The sequence below is a fragment of the Barbus barbus genome (genome assembly GCF_936440315.1).
Source record: "Barbus barbus genome assembly, chromosome: 41".
NCBI lineage: Eukaryota > Metazoa > Chordata > Actinopteri > Cypriniformes > Cyprinidae > Barbus > Barbus barbus.
Window position 1 is genome coordinate 6,365,566 of NC_136719.1, and position 23,210 is coordinate 6,388,775.

General features: G+C 36.1%; 1 protein-coding gene across 1 annotated transcript in view; it reads right to left on the reverse strand.

Moving 5' to 3' along the window:
• The window catches only part of LOC306860447 (bone morphogenetic protein 7-like), a 47,988-nt gene extending 31,418 nt beyond the window's left edge, over nucleotides 1-16,570 (reverse strand). The window contains exon 1 of the mRNA XM_079402173.1: nucleotides 15,939-16,570. Within this exon, the coding sequence (XP_079258299.1) occupies nucleotides 15,939-16,338 (400 nt within the window). The 5' untranslated portion in view covers nucleotides 16,339-16,570. The remainder of the gene's footprint in view (nucleotides 1-15,938) is intronic.
• Nucleotides 16,571-23,210: the final 6,640 nt, after the last annotated feature.

Sequence of the window (23,210 nt, forward strand, 5' to 3'; positions counted from 1 at the left end):
TTGTACTATTGCACTGTTGTTCATTTAGTTTAATTAGATCCAGAAACTCTAAGTGAATTAATGAAAGAATCCCGTTTAGCTCCAAGCTGCCTGCAGTTTAAGCATTTGCTAAATAAACATGTAATATTTGCCGGTTTCATTTCAGCGTAATTTGACACACGTTTCAGGTCCTCATAAACAATGGTTTGCAGTTATTGCTTAGCCTCAAAGTAATGGGCTTTCATTTGGCTCATAAGCATGTGCTAACGTCCTGTGATTCATTATGGGGTTCTGTGTACAACAAATCCACACACACATGCAGAAATACACGCAAATACACACATAATCTGCCACAAAATATCACACAGACTTTGTTATAGGTTGGGTTTTTTAGTTTTTTTCTTGTGTTTTGGTGCTGATGGTATAACAAAGGTTCTCTTTGTGGAAGTATTTTCATTTAAAAAAAGTTAATTCTTCTAAATGAAGTGCAGATCTCAGGGTTTGGTTTGGCATCATTTCAAGGAGGCAGGCATCTGAGCACAAAAAGTGCTACTAATACATCCTTTATCTCTGGCTCTCTGCTCCTCTCAGCTGTGAAGAGTCCAAGAGTTATGTATGAGTGTGTGTGTGTGTGTGTGTGTGTGTGCATGTTTATGTGGTTTATGAGGACACAAATTTGTATAATGACATGGGTATGACAGAGGTATTACAATATGAAGGTGGTTTATGAGGACACTGCCTATGTCCCCGTAATTCAAAAGGCTTAAAAAAACATACTAAATGGTGTTTTTTTGAAAATCTAAAAATGCACAAAGTCTCCTGTGAGGGCTAAGTTTAGGTGTAGGGTTGGTGTAGGGCAATAGCACACACAGTTTGTTCAGTATAAAAACCATTACGCCTATGGAGAGTCCCCATAAACCACAAAAACCAACATGTGTGTGTGTGTGTGTGTGTGTGTGTGTGTGTGTGTGTGTGTGTGTGTGTGTGTGTGTGTGTGTGTGTGTGTTATTTTTTGAAATGCCTGTGATCGGTTATCGGGTCACTGGCTGGGTTTTAGCCGTCTTCAGGACTCTCTGCAGTGTTGAGTGAGTCTTAAGCCTGCCAATCTGTTTAGAAACTAAAGGAGCCCATGTCAGGCTGAGCCAAATATCTCATTTCTGTTTATTTTTAAGGTAAATTTTGTGCATTTGCAGCATTCTTTGCTCAAATTATAAAATAAAATATAATTATATAATATTTTCCCTGAATTTACTTTTTATTTTTCAGTAGAGCTGTTTGAAAAAATATTCAAATTAATTATATGATACCAAATGTATGGAAGCTCATTTAGCACCACATAAGGAAAAAGAATTATGCTTTGGCTTATAATTCTAAGATAAAAAAGTATAAATTATGAGCTAAATAATTATGAGATAAGTAGTCAAATATTATTATAAAAAAGTAAAAGAATTATGAGATACTAAGTCATAATTGTGAAATAAAGTCAATATTATGGTTAAAAAAATCTAAATTATGGGATGCTATGTCATAATGATGAGTAAAAAGTCAATATTGTGATGCTAATTCAATTATGAGATAAAAAGTCAAAGTTTTAGGCTACCATATAAGTCAGGCTTATGAGATAAGAAAAGTTACATTTATGACATGAAAAGTCTAAATTATGACAAGTAACAATTAAAAGATAAAACTATACTTTTGACAAAAAGTGAAGGATATTCTAATTATTAAAAGTTGAATTATGAGATAAAAAAAAATCATAATTATGACAAAAAAATGCAACATTTTATGTCAGGAAATTTTACGTTTATTGCATGATTGTGACTTGGTATCTTAATTTAAAAAAATATATATATATATAATTTTTACTTAATAACTTATCTCATAATAATGTATCTCATAATTTTGTGTTTTTATCTCAGTTATTAACCAAAAGTATGTATGTTTGTTTTTTTGTTTTATGTTAATGGTCTTCCATACATTTGGTAGCCCCAACATATCAAGTAATTAATTAAAAAATTATTATGATTTACCCAAGCATGATAGGCTCCAATACAAATTTATGTTTTGTAAAAAGTGTTAATATATATATAAATATATATAAAGTTACAAGACAGTGTTTTGTTTGTTTGATTTCTATTTTATTTAAGCGTATGTCTGTGTTCTAGTATTCTGTTTATAGTATTTAATTATTTTAATTTTGCAGTTATTTGAGGGTTAGGGAACAATGAATTTCAAAACAGCCATCAATGCTCTGATATTCCTCTTGGTTGTTCTCCACAATCTCCCTGTCCTTTATTATATTGTGTCAATTGGACTAAAGAAAACAGCTGAGGAATTTTTTGTTGTGCTTTTTCTGATATTTCCCAGCACAGCAAGATCTGCGGCCTGCTTCTCTGTAACAATGTTACACAATGTTGATGCTCTGGAGCTGTGTGAGGGGTAAGAAAAAAACTGCACTTGGACCAACAACAAACAGGCAGGTTGTGCTTGATTTTCCTCACAAAGAGACAAGAAAAGAGGAAAAGCAACAAAAAACAAAAACAAAAAGAAATACATTAAATAGAAAGCAGCGATTATGATCTCCAAGTGGTAGAAAAGTAACACTTCGGTTACACAAGACAACATGTCAAGGCAAGAGTACTAATCAAACTCAACAAGAGGAAACAAATTCTGTCAAAAACTTTCCTTTTATTTGGTGCCAAGCAAGCCGATGGGAAAATTTTCTCCTAATAAGAGGTAATCTTCCTCTCACTCACTCTCTATTGTTTGTTATAACTTCCAAGACTTGTCCATCTGCACCAGTCACATCAACAACCAGCAAAAAAGCTCTGCACAGAAGGAACTGACATGTCTAGACCTACAGTTTGTACGCTTAGAAAAGAGTGTTTGGAAAAACAGTGCTGCAAATTAGAGTGTGTGTGTGTGTGTGTGTGTGTGTGTGTGTGTGTGTGTGTGAGGAAACAAGGACAGAAGGAGGTAGGGGGTAAGAGTGTGTGTGTGTATGTTTGGACTTTAAGCAGATAAAGTTCCCCACACAGCTGCTTTGGCCAGCAGATGCACAGAAACATCTGTATTAACCTCTGGCAGTGTCCCAAGGGCAGCCTGCTGAGAGCAGGAATGCTAGGAAGGCCCTTCCACGGACCCAGAGACGGAGAAACAACAGAAAGACACGGAAAAGAGGCCCAAAGAAGAAAGAAATTAGAAAGAAAGACACTATGCTTGATATTTTAGCATTTAGCAACAACAGCTATGCCATGGCACCTTAAGAATTTCTCTGAACATTTATGAGCACACGGTGAGCCAGCTGACCGGTGAAGACTGGACGGGACGTATCCGACTGGCCTGATATAACAGTGATGCATTTTACAGTTCTGTCTGGTGTGCTTGGGTTAAAAACATTTGTAATCCTTTTAAGTGGATAAATGGAAAATCACATATAAATGGTCCCACGTGATTCTGTGCTGAAAGTGTCCTACATTTCAGTGTCAGTGGTTTGTCTCGCTGTGGAGCTTTAGACACATGAGCAATTATTGAACTAAATATGGATCTGTTAGTCTGGAATCTTTACTTATTGACACACAATTGATTCAAACATGCAACCCTTCCCTTAACAAATAAGTACACTTTAACATACTTTATAAAAAGAGTACTTATTATGGAAATAATGTAATTTAAAATACTGAATATAAAGTTTTCAGATGCTTAAAGAAAAAAGAAAATTCTGTCATTAATTACTTTCCCTCATGACGTTCCGTTTTATAGGAAGAATTGAAGTAAATCATTTCAGCCTTCTCTCAGAGATCTGTGTCGCTTTAGAAATCTTGCACCTTTTGAAGCTCAACAGTATGAATCAACTTTCATTTTCACTCTGTAGAAAAGAGCAGCTCAGACAACATCTCCTTTTGTGCCCCACGCAAGAAGGTCAAATGGGTTTAAAATAACATGAAATGAGTAAATAATGACGGTTGCAAAAACTGACATGTCAGGTGAGGCAATTAGTTCATTTAAAGGCAATTGTCATTCAAGTGAGATTCAAATTTGTGACATCTCTCTATGCCACATCGGCTCATGATCACTTTAGGACTACGGCCTCCATTGGACCGAAATCCTACAATCCCTCCTGAATGGGGCATCATTTACTTTCCATGACAGACACTGATTATAGTCCAGGACAAATGATATATACAAGTTTATCCCTCCAAAATGCAAACACACCATGTAAAAACAGCAAAACAACGGTATGATGTGTTAGCTTGTGAATGTGCATTGAGTCCGACGCCTTTTCATGACAACACATTACTAATCCTAACAAATTTATCTATTACATCATGCTTCCCCTACTAAGCTCCTTATTACCTAGCCACTATAAAACATTACTGACTGCCAGCCATGAGCCTGAGTGTCCAAAGAGATCTGTGTGTGTGTGTGTGTGTGTGTGTGTGTGTGTGTGTGTGTGTGTGTGGAGGCAGAAAGCAATGTCCATGTGGATTACCCATTGTTGTAGAGAGACTCCAGAGAGTTTGTGCACTAACGAGAGGCTCACTGATATATATATATATATATAAACACACACACAAACACAGACACGCGTCTGCTTTCAGCAAACCTCAGGAGACAGCAGCTCTGGCAGACTCACAACAAAAGGTTAAAGGGACAGTTCACCCAAAAAAGAGGACTGTTATGTAGTAGAATGTCCCGACTTATAATTTATTCAAAAGTGCATATAATTAATTCTTAGAATGACTTGTATACATCTCTTTTATGATCATCTCTTACGTGTGTGTGTGTGTGTGTGTGTGTGTGTGTATGTGTGTGTGTGTGTGTGTGTGTGTGTGTGTGTGTGTTATTTTAGGGCATAAAGTTAAAGTGTTAATAATATAACTGATACAAATGTCCTGATATCATAATGAAGAAAAAAACCTAACTAAAAGAATAAAAACAAAACCTTGTTAAGTAGTTATTAAGTAATAATCTTTATTTTGTTATACCAAACTATAATAATAATTATAATGATTATTATTATTATGAATAATAATAATAATAATAAGGTCAAAGTCAATATGTTTCTTCAAATATCAGAATTTTTATGTTCAAAATTTTTACATTGTAAAATGTTGTGGTGTGACTAAATAATACAAAAAAAACTTAAGCAGTTAAAAATCATATAATCTGATGGTAAAATATTTTATTTGTTATAGCAAATACTACTACTAATAATAATAATAATAACATTTTAACAACCTTATTCGCTGATTATTAATATTTTAAAATTCATTTGAAACCATGAGAAACAAACTTAAACATGAAATTATTTTACAGAGATGGCCTTCATTCATGTAGACCTTCATGGATGTGTGTGAAAGTCATCAAGTTTCTTAAAATAACTGAAAATGTCATCTTTTTATGTTTATTTAGCTTGTATTATGTCATGTGGTGCAACTCTTCAAAATTTTGTGAATTAATCATTTATTATATTTGTTTATATTATATTTGTTTCAAAACATTTAAAAATAATATGATAATAATAATTATTATTATTATTATTATCATCATTATTAACGGTAACAAAAACATTTATGGTGTGGGGAAATGTTTGATTAATTTTTACTTGACGATTACACCAAATGACATTTAAAGAGACGTTCTCTTGAAAAAAAAAAATACTTTTATCATTACATTTGTTAGAAAAAAAATTCACGTCATGACAATAAGTAGGTGATAATTTTCATTATTGGTTGAAACATACTTTTAATTGCATTGTATTTTTTGTTTTTGTTAATGTTCAGTAATATTATCAATTTGATGGCACTCACACTATTAGATGCAAACAAACATTGAGCAGGATAATAATAATGAGTTGTTTTGTGTAGAGCTTTGTTTCATAACAGATGAACACTGAACTGACTTGAGCTGAATAAGGACATTATTGGAATGCTGTAACATTAATGCTGTTATTTTCTTGTTTATTACTATGAATCTGCTATGAAATAATGCCCTATTTAAATAAATGTGACTTGACTATTTCTTAATCACCATTGTCTGTTTCCTCTAAACATCTGCTAAGTATTAATGATAGCGCACACAAGTTCATTCACCTTTATTCACCATGTTCGTATGTGTGGCTCATGATGCCAGGAGGGCTGTTTCATTTTTATGAATCCTCCAGGGACTGTGATGTAAATGTGACCTATTACAAGAACAGGAATCAATTAGAGGCTTAATAACTAAGAAGCCCTGCAAACGTGTGGTATTTAGTCTTTCTTCCTCTCATCTATCTATCTATCAGAGATTCCACTCGCATGCTAGCCAGAGGATCGCATGAGAGCGAGCTGTGACTAATGCTCTCAATAGCGCATTAGCGAGGCTGAGAGACGGAAAACAGACCCATAAAAAAATTGATGGGGTAATGACGTCTCGTTCTCGTGGCAGGTAGCAGACAGGCCATTTCCTCAGCCAACGGGACTCTCAGCACGGGTCGGCCGGTGTGTGGAAAGTGTTGGGGTGCGGTTGAGCTAACAGCGGGGGTCAGGTCAGGTCAAACTCATTTCACCCTTCTCCATCTTACTCTCAGACTGAGTCTGAGCACTCAGAGAGAGAAGTTTCATTCGTAATAGACGAGATCCTGTCAGATCATCAGGACTAATTCCTGCTTGAAGTCTGGTGTTGACTGAACTGTTCAAATGCACCTGGACGCACATCAAATTTGTGTATGTCTTTTAGAGAAAATAAGTGTGAAAATAGTTTAATGTAGTTAAAAATGCACTATTTTAGCCAATATTTATTAAATCATGAATGTTTCAAGCAGTGAACGTGAGCAGACATAGTAATTTTTTGGTGAACTGCTTCTTAATGTGATTGTAGTTGAGAATTCTAGCACACAATTTTCCAAAGAAATCTTCAACACACTGGAAAAAAAAAAAATTATAAATTAAAAATAATAATCATAAAAAAAAAAAATATATATATATATATATTTTTTTTTTTTTTTTCAGTGGCTCTTAATCTTTTTGTCTCGAAGGATCCTCGTATTCCAATAAAATGTTTAAGAAATATAATTTCAGGACACATCTTGATTTTTATTCAGCATTTTAATTTTCTAGATTATATTTTACTTATTTTAAATGATTAATTAAATTGTATTCATTCAAATATTAATTGAGTCATACTTCCCCAGATTAGTTATATTATTTTAATATTTTAATAATAATTTATTAATTTAAATATATATGTTTAGTCTCCTGCTGCCACAATTAGAGTTTGATTATTTTAATACATTAATGTTCATGTATTCATTAAAATGTTCATTTAATCTTTCTGCTTCCCCCTTGGAAGTGTGCTGAAGTTTCCTAGTGTGCTTAAAATTTTGTGACTATAACTAAACACTTTAGTTATAGTGACTAATTCTCACTATTAACTAGCATGCATATTACTAGCATATTGATTGTTTATTAGCACTTATATAGCATATATTAATGCTTTATTCTGAATGGCTATATTGTACATTCCTTAACCCTACCCCATACCTAAACTTAACAACTACACTACCAACTATTAATAAGCAGCAAATTAGGAGTTCATTGAGGTAAACATTGTAGTTAATAGTTAGTTAGTAGTGAACACCCCAAATTGAAGTGTGACCAAATTTTCATTTGAATAAACAGCTCTTAAAGCGTCTGTTTAGACTGTCATTAATATTCATATGCAGAAAATACAGCAGATTTTGTACTGAGAGGTATGCAATACGATTTGCACTTTAGGTCACATGTCAAGATCCGCTGTTGTTACATAAAATAATGACTTAGTGGCACTCACAAACAGGCTAGTTTGCTAAATAGAATAGCACCTTGAAGAAGAATCCAGAACCGACACTAGTCTGTACTCTATAGTCAGACTGCATTTTTATGCTACATGTGTTGGTGTGAACAGGGCTTTTAGACTTTGCAATCAGTGATTTATGAAGATCCATTTCAGATAAGATTGCTTAGATTTAGGCATTAAGTCAGCTCACTAGTTTTTGGAGCAGACCTTCTTCACATTCTCTTTGTTATTGCTATATAGCTCTGGAGTTTTAGTGACCCTGTACAAAAATAAAGAGTTGTCTGCGCTTGTTTACATCCACATAGATGAAGACCAGAATATGGGCTGTCACAACATACAAAGAAACAAAACATATCGAATGACTACACAGCAAGTCCCTCTTCCACTCAGTCATGCATTTCAATCAGAAGCACCTCGTGTTTAGCTCTACCACCCATTTTCTGCACATCTTTTCTTCCAATGCCTCATTTTCGTGGCTTTTTTGTTGCTCGGCTCCCACATAAGGTGAATAGATCTTGTAGTGGCCAGAATTATAGTTATCTCTTTGGACATGTTTGTATGTGTCCTGACATGCTAGGATGGGGACATCTCACCAAAAAATGTAACTCTGACTTTAAAGAAAGGAATCACAAAGTGGTCTGACTCAAAGACCTTGATATCTGCCCTGCTTTTCATGAACTCTTGTGAAAAAGTAGTGTGCTTAAATGCACAGACAATATACTGACAGAAAATTTCCATCAGATGCACAAAATGTTGTGCATCTCTACCCTGCTGTTTATTATTCAAATGAGGGTTATTGTAAGTAGTTATTAATGTATTGTAGTGTATTGTTTTGTGAATAATATGTAGAATGTTTTTTTATCATTATTAAAATATATTTGTGTATCTATAAGATATATTTCAATATATATAATTATAATTATCTATATAATCTTATATATCTACATATATAGTTAGTTAAATACAATTTAGTGCCGGGCAACGATTAATCGCATCCTAAATAAAAGTTTTTGTTTACATAATATATGTGTGTACTGTGTATATTTATTATGTATATATAAATACACACACATGCATGTATATATTAAGAAAAATATGTTATGTTTATATGTTAAATATATTTATATATAAGTTAAATTATATGAATGTAAATATATACATGTAAATATTTTCAAAATATATACTTTATGTTTGTGTCTTTATATATACATAATAAATATACACAGCACACACATATATTATATAAAATAAAACTTTTATTTTGGATGCGATTAATCACGATTATCGTTGCCCAGCACAGATAAAAATACTTATCAACGTATTTTATTTTTTATGAATTAAAAAATAAATAAAATGTGTATTAATATTATTATTATTAAAGGGAACCTATTATGCTCCTTTTTACAAGATGTAAAATAAGTCTCTAATATCCCCAGAATAATTGCTAAACCTTTATATACCTTTCAGCATTCATAGTGCCTTCCAAAACATGCAAGCTGCCCATACCGTATGCACTTATGCACCCCCATACCATCAGAGATGCTGGCTTTTGAACTGAATGCTGATAACACACTGGAAGGTCTCCCTCCTCTTTAGCCCGGAAGACACGGCGTCCATGATTTCCAACAAGAATGTCAAACTTGGACTCGTCTGACCATAGAACACTTTTCCACTTTGAAACAGTCCATTTTAAATGAGCCTTGGCCCACAGGACACGATGGCGCTTCTGGACCATGTTCACATATGACTTCCTTTTTGCATGATAGAGCTTTAGCTGGCATTTGCAGATGGCATGGCGGATTGTGTTTACCGACAGTGGTTTCTGGAAGTATTCCTGGGCCCATTTAGTAATGTAAATGACAGAATCATGCCGATGAGTGATGCAGTGTCATCTGAGGGCCTGAAGAACACGGGCATCTAACCAAGGTCTTCAGGCTTGTCCCTTACGCACAGTGATTTCTCCAGTTTCTCTGAATCTTTTGATGATGTTATGCACTGTAGATGATGAGACTTGCAAAGCCTTTGTAATTTGACGTTGAGGAATGTTGTTTTTAAAGTATTCTAACCTTTTTACGCACTCTTTCACAGATTGGAGAGCCTCTGCCCATCTTTACTTCTGAGAGACTCTGCCTCTCTAAAACATCCCTTTTATAGCTAATCATGTGACAGACCTGATGTAAATTAACTTAATTAGTTGCTAGATGTTGCCCAGCTGAATATTTTCAAAATGTCTTGTCTTTTCAGCCCTTTATTGCCCCTGTGCCAACTTTTTTGAGACCTGTAGCAGGCATCAAATTTGAAATGAGCTCATTTAGTGGATAAAAGTGTAAAATTTCTCCATTTAAACATTTAGTTATGTTCTCTATGTTCTATTGTAAATAAAATATTGTCTCATGTGGCCAACATTTCCGAGATTCAGGTTGTACAAGCATAAAGCCATTATTGGCTTCCATTGACTTCTTTGATCAAAAACATATCTTCCTTTGTGCTCAACAGAAGAGTGAAACTCATACAGGTTTAGAATAACTTGAGCATGAGTAAATGAAAGAATTTCAAATTTGGCATGAACTGTTCCTTTAAGTTGGTCAAAAAAGCACTTTTAAGTTCAACTAATTGCATTTAATAGAAATTTAACCTACATTTAAATTAAATTGCAATTAACATGCAATTAAGTGCCTGAAAACGTTTTGTCCTTTAAGGTTCTTGATGGTCACCATCCACTGTAACTATATGGAATAGAGCAGCCTAAACATTCAGCTAGGAATCAACAATGATTAGTATTCCTCCTTCATGTGGTTTTATTTGAGTAGTATCTTGCTGAGTGTCTGCATTTCACACACTGAAAAGCATGTTCTAGATCCCTGGAGCGTTCACACGCCCTCCGCAGTGTTGACTTGTGTTGCGTGCGGGGTGTTGCGTTTACATTTTACATACATGCCGTAAGCCATTTACACAGCTGGGCTTTTTACTAAGGTGACTCAGAGACAAAATGTCCCGGTGCCCCGGGGTCCAAAGAAATCAGAGACCCACCCACTTACTCTACACACGGGCATAACATCTATGTTATCATTAAACCTAACAAAATAAGACCCTTTAAGGGGCAGAATGACATGACATATCTGAATGACACAACCAGAACTGGGATATTAACTCAATATTAAAACGAATTACATAAAAAGAGTCACTGAATATCATCAAAGCTACGCTATATCCTAAACATATCATAACTCAGAAACAGATGGCTCTATAAAACTTTCAACTCAAGTACAAAGCCATTGCCTCCTGATCTACTACAAACAGTTTTAGTGAGTCACACCTGTGCTGGAATTGAAACACACTTCATCTGACAGACGGAAAGATTCATTCTCTTGGAACAGCAAGACACCCACATGTCCATCGTAAATTGTGCCCCGGCCTTATGAAACATTTGTAGGAATGAAGAGGGTCCGGCCATGCCAAACAAAGCTTCTTTAGAGCCTGTCGTTCAGCAGACCTCCCCACCGTGCTTTAGAGGAGTATCTGTGAAATCAGATCCACAAGTGTTGTCATAATATTTTAGAAGCAGCGAATGCCACCCAGCTTCATTCAGGAGGAAAGAGTACAAGTCATCCAGATGGAGGGCACAAGAAGTACACTTTCTTTTCATCAGAAATGAGAAACACTTAGATCGCTTCATCTGAAAGTACTATATGTCTGAAAAGTTGAAAAAGCTTCAGATAGTATACGTAGGTAAGAAGACAGTAAGACCTGCTGTTGAAAAGGAGCAGGTAAAAGAAGTAAATCTGTTTTAAAATGTCTATTCAGTTTATTATATTATTCGCAAAGTTTGCACTGTATGAATAAATTTCTTCAGAGAAAAATAAGAATTAAAGAGCCACATGAACAGATCATCTCTTTATATTTACTAGTTATAGCATGAAATAAACATGAATGAACATCAGAAGGTATCGTTTCAACCGCGGAAAGATGTCAATACACAACATTTTTCAAGTTCAAGTCCACCGATGTTAATCTACTCTCCTGTCTGGTTTGTTTGTCAGACAAAATGGCAGATTCTGCATTATGATTGGTCAGATCGCCTGTCAATCAAACTGCCAGCAATTTAGCAAAAATTGGCAATATAAAAACTACTAAAGGTTCATGTTAAAACACAAAACTTCTAATGTAGCTTGTCAAAATATGACATTTGTAAGAAATGTAACAATTCCCTTCTATTTTTATTGTTAGCCTATTTCTATTGTGTTACGGGTCAATTTGACCCACATACTGTGTGTCCAAAATTAGCTTTTTTCATGACAGCTTGTAGTGACTATATTTGAACTGAGGTGCAAATAATTACAAGTGAGTATATTATCTTACATTATTTGTACTTAGTGTACCTATAGTATTTACTACTATTTGTACTTCATCTGCCTTTTTGTTATTCTCATACCCTTGTGAGGGTAAAATGGGTTTCTCACACCTCAGTGCTGCAAATGAAACAACTAAAAACATCCTTTGACAGATTTTTGGACTTTCAAAATCGGTTGATAGAGAAAAGTGGGTTTTTTTTCCAGATGATTCAAAAGATGAGCCTCAGTTTCGAGTAAACTTTGAGTCTTACATTTCATAAGTTTGCATGTATTTCATATTTTGGCGTATGACAGCAGCGGTAAAAGTTTTCAGCTTTTTACCTGATTTTTTAACATTTTTTTTTTTCAAAGTGTTGCTTTTTAGCAGTTTGCATGGAAACCAATGGTGCTCAAAAGTTGTAATAAATTCCAAAACATATCTGTCTCCAAACTTTGCAAGCACATTCATAACCCTAAATGAGAAATGTTCACAAAATGTCAAGAAGAAATAAATAGTTTAACCACTATTTTGACCAATTTGAAAATCGAGTGTTGGTTAAATTGACCCGAATACAACAGTAGGGTTAAATATCAGTTTGATTAACTCTAAAATATTTTAATTTGTTCTAGATCATTAGACGAGATGGCGTTCGTACAAAAATGCTGCCAGTCACTGACTGGCTCGGTACTAAGGGAGCAAAGACATAGACTAGACTAGAAAACGGAATTTGTTCATAATTGTAAATCACTCACTTGTTCTCAAAATACTCCAGATGAATCGGTGTATTTTTCAAAAGATTCAGAGATTGGACTCACAAAGCAGCTTTCCTCTCATTGTTTTAAAGCCATGGCACAGATATGAGGGCATTCATTTCACGTGTGATTTTCTTGTCTTTAGGAAAATGGTTTAGGAAGAAGGTTTTTTTGATTGAAACATTGGTTTATCTGAATTAAACTTTGAAATCTGCAACAGAATGCAGGAGCTTTCCTTCACTGAAAGGATCAAGTTAAAAAAAAAACAGCTCAAATAATGCATTTCTTCTTAAAACCATTGGAAACATAATTGGGCATTTCATAATTTAAAGGGATTTGTGGAAGATCATATTCCAGTAAACATTAAAAAATCTTTAGATGTTATTGGATCGCATGTGGTTTCTGTGCGAACTCTTTTTGTTTTCCTTGTGTTCATTTTGCTTATGTAAAACATCTTTGTTATGATTAACTGTCAGGTTTATGGATCGCAGATTCAGTGAAGAAAGCAAAACCCTCGTATCGTATGGCATCCATGCAGTGTTCTCCGGGCTTAATGCAATATAGCAACTACGTAACCACCAAGGTGAAAATTAAGGCACACATTCTTCCTGCAAAATGCCAAAGGGGAAAGTCTCTGTTGACACTGTGTTTAATATAAAAGGTGTGCTGTGGCACTTCAGTTTGGTTGAATAGAGTGGCTACAGCAGGTTGTTTCATTTAAAGCAGGCGGGAAGAGCGAAAGCGGAGCAGAAAGAGAGAGAGGCCCTTGATTCTGCGAGCCTCTGTGGTCAAATCCATCTGTGTCAGAGCTTGTCCAAAATAGGCACAATACAGCAGTCCTCTGGATAATTACACATTTCAGAATAAGAAACAGTCACCTCCCTACTTATAGTCATACACTTACTTACACACACACACACACACAAACACATTAGCCTTTCTCAGATTAATCATTTCTTTTCATTATAATAAACAAAACATGTTTGTAATTCTTGATCAGTTTTTAAAGGGCCAGTTTACCCAAAAACTTTAATTCTGTCCTCATTTCCTGACCCTCATATCATTCCAAACCTTTAAATCAGCCCAAATATCTTCTTTTGAGTCCACAGAAGAAAGAAAGTCATACAGGTTTGAGACGTCATAAAGGTTTTATAGCTTCAAAAGAATTCAGATCCTCACTTAACTATCACATCCAACCCATCTTAAAAAATCAACAGCGATACAAATCACACCCTTAACAACATAATTGCTTTTATCGGACAATAAATCACACTTTGCATGGCAGTGTTGTGCTTACGTGCAGATGATGACGCTTTAATGAGGAAACTGACAGGCCTGGTGATAACAAGTCAGGTACTTAACATTAAAGCAGGCAAAGTTAGGCGGTGTCAAAGATTACACTTAATGTGGAGGTAAAGGTGGATGACTAAAAGCTGCTTGAATGGTGACCTGGGAGCGTTCATACAAGACGTGTTGCCAAAATACCAAAGTTATTACACTTATTGTTTTTATAATAAAACAGTGAACCATAGCTACCACGGTGCTAAAGAAAAGGCATGTATATATTATGTGTCATGGTTTTACAGTAGCAACAATAAATGTTATTGGCAGAAACTATGGTTTCCATAGTTAAGGGTCATTTCATTGTCGCTTTTGAATGCAAGAATATACGTGAGCGGCCCCATAGGATCTCTCACTGCAGTTAAGCAAACGAGTCATGAGGCGTACTTTGCACTTAGCAAAACACTTGTGCCTCTGTCAGCTGATATCATTACTGCAGAGAACAAAAAAAACTGAAGATAAAGAGACCGTTGAGCTCCCAGACAGCCAACTCTGAACACCTGAACATTAGCGGAGGACACAGCTGGTGCTGAGACAGCAGACGCTTGGGAATGCGACAGCGCTTTATTATCACTGCCCAAAACACACAATGCAAATATAGGTTTGTGTTCACCAGCGTCAGGAGCTTGGAAATCACGCCAAGGTTAAGACTTTGCTCAGATAAGTGGCCTAATAAAATCAAACAAACAATGAAGGAGAGAACTATGCATGCTATTTGGCCCAGGAACAAATAAAACATCGAAGACTCTCGGGGGGAAAATCCCAATTCTTAGGCCAGTTATTATTCACTCAGCCCTGTTATTATCTGATATCTGTATCAGGTCTTTCCTGTTGATGCCAAAACATGGAAGAGGCAGAGGATCAATCTGATTTTTGCCTTTTATTTGAACTGACTTTCAGATAGAAATGCAATCCCATCATGATGTTTCACATTCAAGTGCTGCAGTTTCATTAGCCGCTCTTTGTCTTCCAAAATAAACCACATCGGTTTCGCTTTTGGAACCAGACTTTGTGACACTGTCAAGAACATCTAAACAAACACTAAAAAGCACAGTTATGCATGTTATGCAGCTTGAAATAGTTTCTTGTAAAACTATCAATCAAATTTGACCCAAAATATGTTGTTTTTCTAAGTTTTAACCCACATAATGTTCTCAATGATAGGGTACAATGGGAATAATACACCCAGGATGTGATTTTCCTTCATAACCGTAGCATGGTCTTATTGATTTTATCAAACGGTTACTTACGTAAAAAAATATTGAGGGCACAAATTGTTACTAGAATGTTCGCTTTTCACTTTTATTAAGCAAATTCATGTAGGGGCCTCAACAAAGTACAATAAAACGCTGTGATTGGTGAACAGGTGTTTCGCCTGTTTCACTGTATTGTGGAAAATAACACAGCTGGATGGCCAAGTTGACCAATCAGAAGCACAGACCTTTTATAAACAAAGATTTTTGACTAATGAGTTGACACATCAAAATCAAGTACTGCAGAGCGCCTTGTAATAAAGTTCATTAAATGGACAATTTTGTCAACTCCATTAATATTTAATGACTATTTCATAGTTCACATTATGACCAAATAAGAGCGTGCACTGTATGAATTTTAATAGCCTATAGATTAATTGGTTTCAAATAGGTTTGATTTAAGCAACATAGGTTGGCAGGTTAAATTATGGCATTTGACATCCCAACTGTCAGTGCATCTTACCTAGATTAACAAAACTCATGACCATGTCCGCGTCGTTCAGAAAGTTGTTGTCCTGAAGGGTCGCGATTGGCGGTCCCTGAGTGGTGAAAACGGGCTTGTACGGGTACGAGAAGCCCTCCTCGTCTCCCTCAGTGGACATGGCATTGTACAGATCCAGCATGAACATCGGCGCGGCGTTGTGCTTGCCGTGGAGGTGCGGCCGCGGCCGGTGCGGTAACCCGAGGATTGACAGGATCTCCCGCTGCATCTCCCGGCGCTCCTGGCTCTTCAAGCGCCGGTGGATGAAACTAGAGTGGACCTCGTTGTCCAGAGTAAAGTTTGTAAAGACCGTGTCCGCCAGGACGCAATATCCCCAAACGAGCGACAGAACAAGAGCGCTTAAATCCAGCAAAGAAACCATGATGAACTTTCGCGCAGAGTTTCACTCTAATATAAATGAGCCAATCCAAATAGGTGATGACTGAAACGTTAACTCTGGTTTAATTAGTTATTTTGCTCCCACATTTCGCCCACTCTAGAACGCTCTCGGATTCATTAACGCACTTTAACCTGTTGCATTTGTTTTAAACCAATCCTGGAGACGCTCAACCTGTAGACGCACAGCGCTCTGAGTAGCCTACAGAAGGCACACTGGAGGAGGAGCGAAGTTGAGCCGCATAAACTCCGCTAACAAAGCGGAGAGAGGGAGGTATGAGAACGCAGGCGACTGATAACGGCAGGGTTATCTCCGCAGATGCTTGTCTCTGAACTGTAATGATGGGTGGAGGCTGCTTTACGCGCTTCATGGATGCGCGTTTTCAGAAATGCACCTGCGGCGACAACAAGTTGCCCCGACGCGCGTCTCGCCGTGTAAAGATATTGCAACATGTCAAGGAGAGTGTATTATACTGCTGTTATTATCTGTAGTGCTGGAGATCGTACCTAAGGGTAGAGATTGCAATCAGAACATCTCAAAAGCAAGTAGAAAACGTTAGTTTCAGGCTGGCTGTAGGCTAAATTGTGGGAGGTTTGTCTGACCCCATGTTTCAAACGTGTATAAGTAACCTAAACATCTAAATAGAATAAATTAATAAGCAGATAAGTAAAAATAAAGTGGTTATTTTGCTGGTCCCTTTAACACATTCTGTCTTTCTCATTAGAATGTAGAATGTGGGAACACCTTATTCATATACTGTAAAACAAACTGGACTGGTGGAGATTTTTGATTTGAATGGTTCATTGATGACGCTATAGCAAAACTGATTCTTCTCTTAAGATTGTTATGGCAAAACTTTTGCCTCTTTGTGACTTTAAAGCCGGCATGGAATGAAAATTTGCCCTGTCATAATGTCATAACTGGACCTTCCAGTGAAAATGACAGACTTAATTCTCTATGAAGATGAATACCGCACATCTCCATTCATGTAGGCTGTTTAAACCCTGCCCCTGCAAGTTCTTGCTTATCTGCTGCTGCTTTTGAGTGCAATACAAGTGTTGCCAAATGCCTTCAAGGAAAAGTAGTTAAAGCCTGCTTGAAAAGTTACTAAATGTCATTACATGACATCATGCACTAATTAGCATATCCATTACGTCATCGTGTCTTATTCCTATTTTAACACTCAAATTCCCAATAAAACTGTTCTCATTTAGCCTACATATTTTTATGTTTCTGTCATCAGACAATGCGACCCATTATATGCAGCCACTTCCAATCTGCTGCTCTGCACTGCTCAAATCCAGACGTCGTTGGACAAAATCACCATACACAAGTTTACTTCAGCTGTATTTACATGTAAAATGATAATAAGAGAACAAAGAAAACATTACAAATGACAGCATGTCTGCCTTACCAATTATATTTAAATATCACCAAAATAGCTCCTTGTCACAAAACATTAATAAAAGTCTCAGCAACAATGAGAAGGTCACTACAAAATACCCAAATTGGCAAAAGCAATGCCCACATATCAAAATCCAACAATCTAGAACCAAGTCCCATCCTACACGCAGATTTACATCACAATACAGAATTAAATATCTGTCGCTACACTGAAAAAAAAAGATTGACTTAAAAATAAGTTTTCATAAATTGCCAGTAAACAATTGCAAAGGAATTAAGTAACCCCTTGAATTAAATGCGAAATTTTAAAGTAGAAAAACTGAAATAGTATTTTCTTCTAAAATGTACTCTGTTTTGTTTAGTTTCACCACTCTTCGTGTTGTGCTTAAACAAACAGGAAATTAAGGAATATTACATAATTTGGTTCAAATCTTTTTAACAAATGAACTCATAAAAATAAATCATGAAGATGTGTTGATCGCATGATCAAAAATAACTTGCTTTAACATAACATGTAAACTTCACCAATAGTCTTTTTCTCAGGGGAAATATAAGACGCGGAAGGTTAAGCAAAAGTCTGCTTTTATTCTCATGGCTGAGAAAGGTACACTGTAAAAAGTGCTAAGTTGACTTAACTTAAAAAAATTGAGGAAACCCCTTGCCTTAAAATTATCAAGTAAATAATAATAATAAAATAAGTTAAGTGAACCTGATAATTCACTTAGCTTAATTTTTTAAATTATTATTTACTTGATAATTTTAAGGCAAGGGGTTTCCTCAATTTTTTAAAGTTAAGTCAACTTAGCACTTTTTGGAGTGTACAGAGAACTCCTTTGTGATTGATATAAATGCTCATAATGACCGAAACAGCCAGATATATAGGGACTCAGATGGCGGACAACTGTTGTGTAAGGCCAATCCCACCTGCCCCTTAGGGCTCAGCACCTCTTAAACACTCAGTTTAATGCGCCGCTTCTGAAGCTCACCTGAACTGTTTATTCTGTCACCCCAACACATTGACCTCCAGACGCTCTGTACAGTTTAGAGCCACGCGTAAAAGGACCCAGTCACAGAGATATTGCAACAGCTTTTCCTTGAGCACAGGTGTCAGGTACACTCATTAAAGTTGCTTCAGTACCAGGGGAACAGGGCAGTCCCAGATGTGAACAGCAGCTGCTTTGTTTTAGGTTTTGGGAAGATGGATGGAGAGAAAGTCACTCTTTGCTTTACGCCCCTTATTGTGTGCATTTCTCATTTAAGAATACTTTCAGTCCTTTGATTTGCAATGAAAATAAATGTGCTTAATCTGCACCGAATATCCGTTTATGCCTTGATCAGTGTTAAATGCCTGTTAGTAGCAGCCTGAACCATGTAAACAGCGCTCTCCGCTTCCATCAGATAGAATCAGTGAATGGCCGCAGGTGTTTACATTGAGGCAGCGTCTGATTGAGGGCTTAAAAGTGAAAGACATGGTTTGTTAAATCTGTCCTCCGTCCCTGTATGTGGGAGCCAGGGCCCCCCGGTCCGTCTCTCGGCCCAACAGAGAGCTGTCATTCTGGGGAAGGACAATAGGAACAGACCCCCCTTTGTTCCAGCTCCGGTGGCCCTTGTGAACAGCACAGTAAACAGCGGGCACAGGCTGATTTGCTTGCCTGGATAGCCACACTGAGGAGCTTTTGACCGGGGGAAGTTAAGCAGAACAGCACCCTGAGATCTCCCAATGACTCTCTCTTTCAAGCACAATCTCTCTCTCTCTCTCAGCTAAAGTAAGTAAGTAAGTAAGTAAGTAAGCTGCACTCACCCTCTTGAAAACAAACTTTTATTAGCAGGGAATGTACACAAAAGCCAGGCATTTACGCAAAGGAGAGGATAAAAAAATAACAATGCATGGGTGTTTAAGCGTATGTTAAAAGAGCACCGTCACTCATGTACTGAATAGTAGGGATATAGGTTGGACAAAATAATGCGAACACCTGTAGTGGTTCATATAATTGTGTAGGATACAGTGGAAAAACAAACATTGCGATTATCTTTTACTTAACTTTTAGATTTTTGTATATCAGTGTAGTACTTGTATACAGCAGTGCCATGAGTGAAATGACTTGTTAGACTTCCAAAAATCATGTCTGTAACGTCTGTAACCTTAACAGTCCAATGTTTTGGTGTTTTAGGAACAACAGTTTTGACTGCATACACAAAGCTTAGCAAGACGGTTCTGGTAAAGAAGTAGTAGTGGGCGAAAAGAGAAAATGTATAATATAGGATCATTGAACACTAAAGGATTGTGTCCAAACATCACAGAACTACTGATGCAGAGAGACAGCCAACCTCAATATTCACCTTGAAGACACGTTTCCTCAAAAACCACAAAGCCAACATCCAAAAGAACTGTAACTGTTAAAACTTTAATCAAAACTTTAACCGCTCCCACAATAGTTGATTGACAAGACTGTCTTACCTTAGACCCGCCCTGAGTGAGCTGAGACCTGTCCGCCTCCGGTGCAGGGGAAGACAAGATGTCTCAGATTAAGCAATTGAAGTGTTCAGTTGTTGAATGTGATAATGAATATAGCAGTTGTCAGTTACTCCCGACATCCGGGCCGTTGAAGCGTTACTTTCGCTTTGAAGTGAATGCGCCGATCCCCGATCTACATAAATGCATCTATGTTCGCGCGAATCATTCGTGATCCAGCTTTATCTACAGAAGAGTATAAGGGTTTTTATGAATCTTTGCAAATCGCCTTTCCTAATAATGTGCTAGTTAGCCAGTTTCGCAGCTGAAGTTTATAGTATGCTCCATAGAAATATATACCTAGATTCCTCATTATGGACTGTTTCTATGGGCCATTTTTGGAACAGTCTGCGAATCTTTGAGCGCATTGACTGTGTGCGTCTTGCTGTTGTATTCAAAGATATAACAGCAAGTTATATCTTTGAATATTTATTGATTATTATGTACCTGGAGCGGTCAAATAGAGAATCTACACATATCTACGGTCTGCTCGTCACTCCACGGAAGAGAGGGGCGGAGTCTGCAGAGCTCACTAGCATTTAAAGCAAGATTGACTAATGGGGGGGGCAGGAGCACGGAGTCCGGGGAGTGAATTTCGAGGGGGGCGGCATTTCATTTCCAACTGGTTAGATTTATTTGAAAATTAAAGTGATTTCTATATTTTATCCATTCAAAAGATTACAAAAGCAACCCCAGTTCTGCATAAACCATAGTGCAGTGCAGACTAAACCAAATGTAGCGGGATATTTGTGTCTATGGTTTGCCGGGCAATGCCGTCTTTCATTGGCCAGCCAATGGAAATGCTTCTCTATTGCTGCTCCTCCCAGCACAGATCCTGAAAGTAGACAGCAGTTTGTCATTCATTGTAACAAAGTGTAGAGACGATGCAAATAATAGATTCAGTGTGCAGTGTAGAGAGCTTCAGTCACTAAAATAGAAGTTTGTGAGATCGCGATGAACTTAATGATTATAAAGAGTTTGCAAATGTGAAATTGAATTTGTACAACAGATTTATACATTATTGATTTTATTCAAAAGTTTATATAAAGCGACTTACATTTTTGGAACACTTGTCTGATCTGTTCAGAACTATTTTGTTGATGAAATAAAGCTGCTGCGCATCTCCAAGCAAACACATCGCTGTTTCGATTATGAATGAATCTTTGTTTTTGAACAAATCTGGTGAGTTAATGATTCAATGACCCATTCATAAAGAGAGTCACTTGCTTCATTCGTTAATGAATCAGCAGTTTGAAGGAATCGATTAGATGAATGATTCAGTGACAGACAGTGACTTGCTGCCACCTACTGGGAGTTTCATTTTTAAAGTATAAATTTTAATTGTTTAATGTTGCTATATTCAATCTCATAGCATTGTTTTTATTAAATGTATTAATGCCACCTCTGAGTCTTGTTAAAAAGTCTGTAAATATTCCACATTTGTGCTCTTCTGTTCCGTGCAAAGATTATTGTTGATGCTGATTTCAGGTCTTCCTGATTCTATCTTATTATTTTAAATTAATTTATTGTTTAATTATTTATTTTTTTTTACAAAAAGTTAATAAATCTATTTTTAGCACAACATATGACGTACATTTAATAAAGTTAAAAATGGCATTACAAAGGTTAAAAAAATACGTTAAGGAGTCAAAAATCACCTTATAATAGTAATTTAATTTCTGTCATTGATCAGAAGGTGTTCCTAATTTTTTTTTAAATTTTTGTAAGTAGAAGCACTAGTGCTCCTGAAAAGAAACATAAGTGTAGAGTCCTTAAGAATATAATGTTACCTTTTAAAACTAATTGAAAACGTTTTTGCAAAGTGTAAACTATTAAATATAATCTACAGATCATGCAATACTGAACCACTAAATGAGACGTCTTTTGAGGGCTTAGCTAATCAGGCCAATGAGAGACAATCATTCTAATATTTTATGAAATCATTAGTTCATTTCACTAATCAATGTTTTTATATATATATATTCTTTTTATTAAACTCAAGAGGTCATTAATAATAATTATATTATAAGATGTACAAATTCAAACACCATTAATTTGGACAGAATTGCAGATGCCTGTCTTAATGTACAAGAAGGTTTACAGAAAATATGACATAAGTTGTTGATGTTTTCATAGATTATAAATGGTTTTATGATTAAATACATCTGAAAGGTAATCTAAAATTACCATTGTCATTTTTTGGTTACTATCCACTTGCATTATATAGATTGACAGAGATGGATTCGTCTTCTAAAAACCTTCATTTGTGTTCATCTGAAGAAAGAAAGTCATGTTGGGCAGCATGAGAGTAAACGATGAGAGATTTTTCATTTTGGGCTTTGCCCTAAACTATTAATTTTGTCATAATTTACTTGTTCTGACCCTGTACAGTTTTCTTTGTTCTGCAAAACACCAAAGAAAACGGTTTGGCCAAACGTCAGAGCAGCTCTTTTCAATGCAGTGAAAGTTGTATTGATGGTTATTTTTATGTTTTACTGCCAAAGTCTAAAAGGGACAAAAGCATGGTTTCACACCAGGTTTTATTTCATTAAAATGGTATTGGTTGTTGCATGTCACTTGATGAAATGTGACATGGCAAGCTTGAAAAGCACGGCCATAAATGAGATACAAGAGCTACAACAGAGTGCATGATTGTAATTGAATAATAGCTTAAATTTCAAACTGTGCTTAATGCAAAGCTATCAAATGGCTTCAGGAATATAAGTTGTTACCACCCACATTTGTTGTAAACTCAGCCAGCTGGAAATGCATAGGAGGTAAATAAATGGCAGTAAAATGATAAAATGATATGACAAGATTTTCCTATTTTAGACATACTGTATATAGCTGGGGATTGGATCCAGCTTTTCTAAATGAGCATGCGAATGAGACTTGTTAGAGGAGAAAACAAAAATGATTACTTCTAGTTAGAAAACATTTT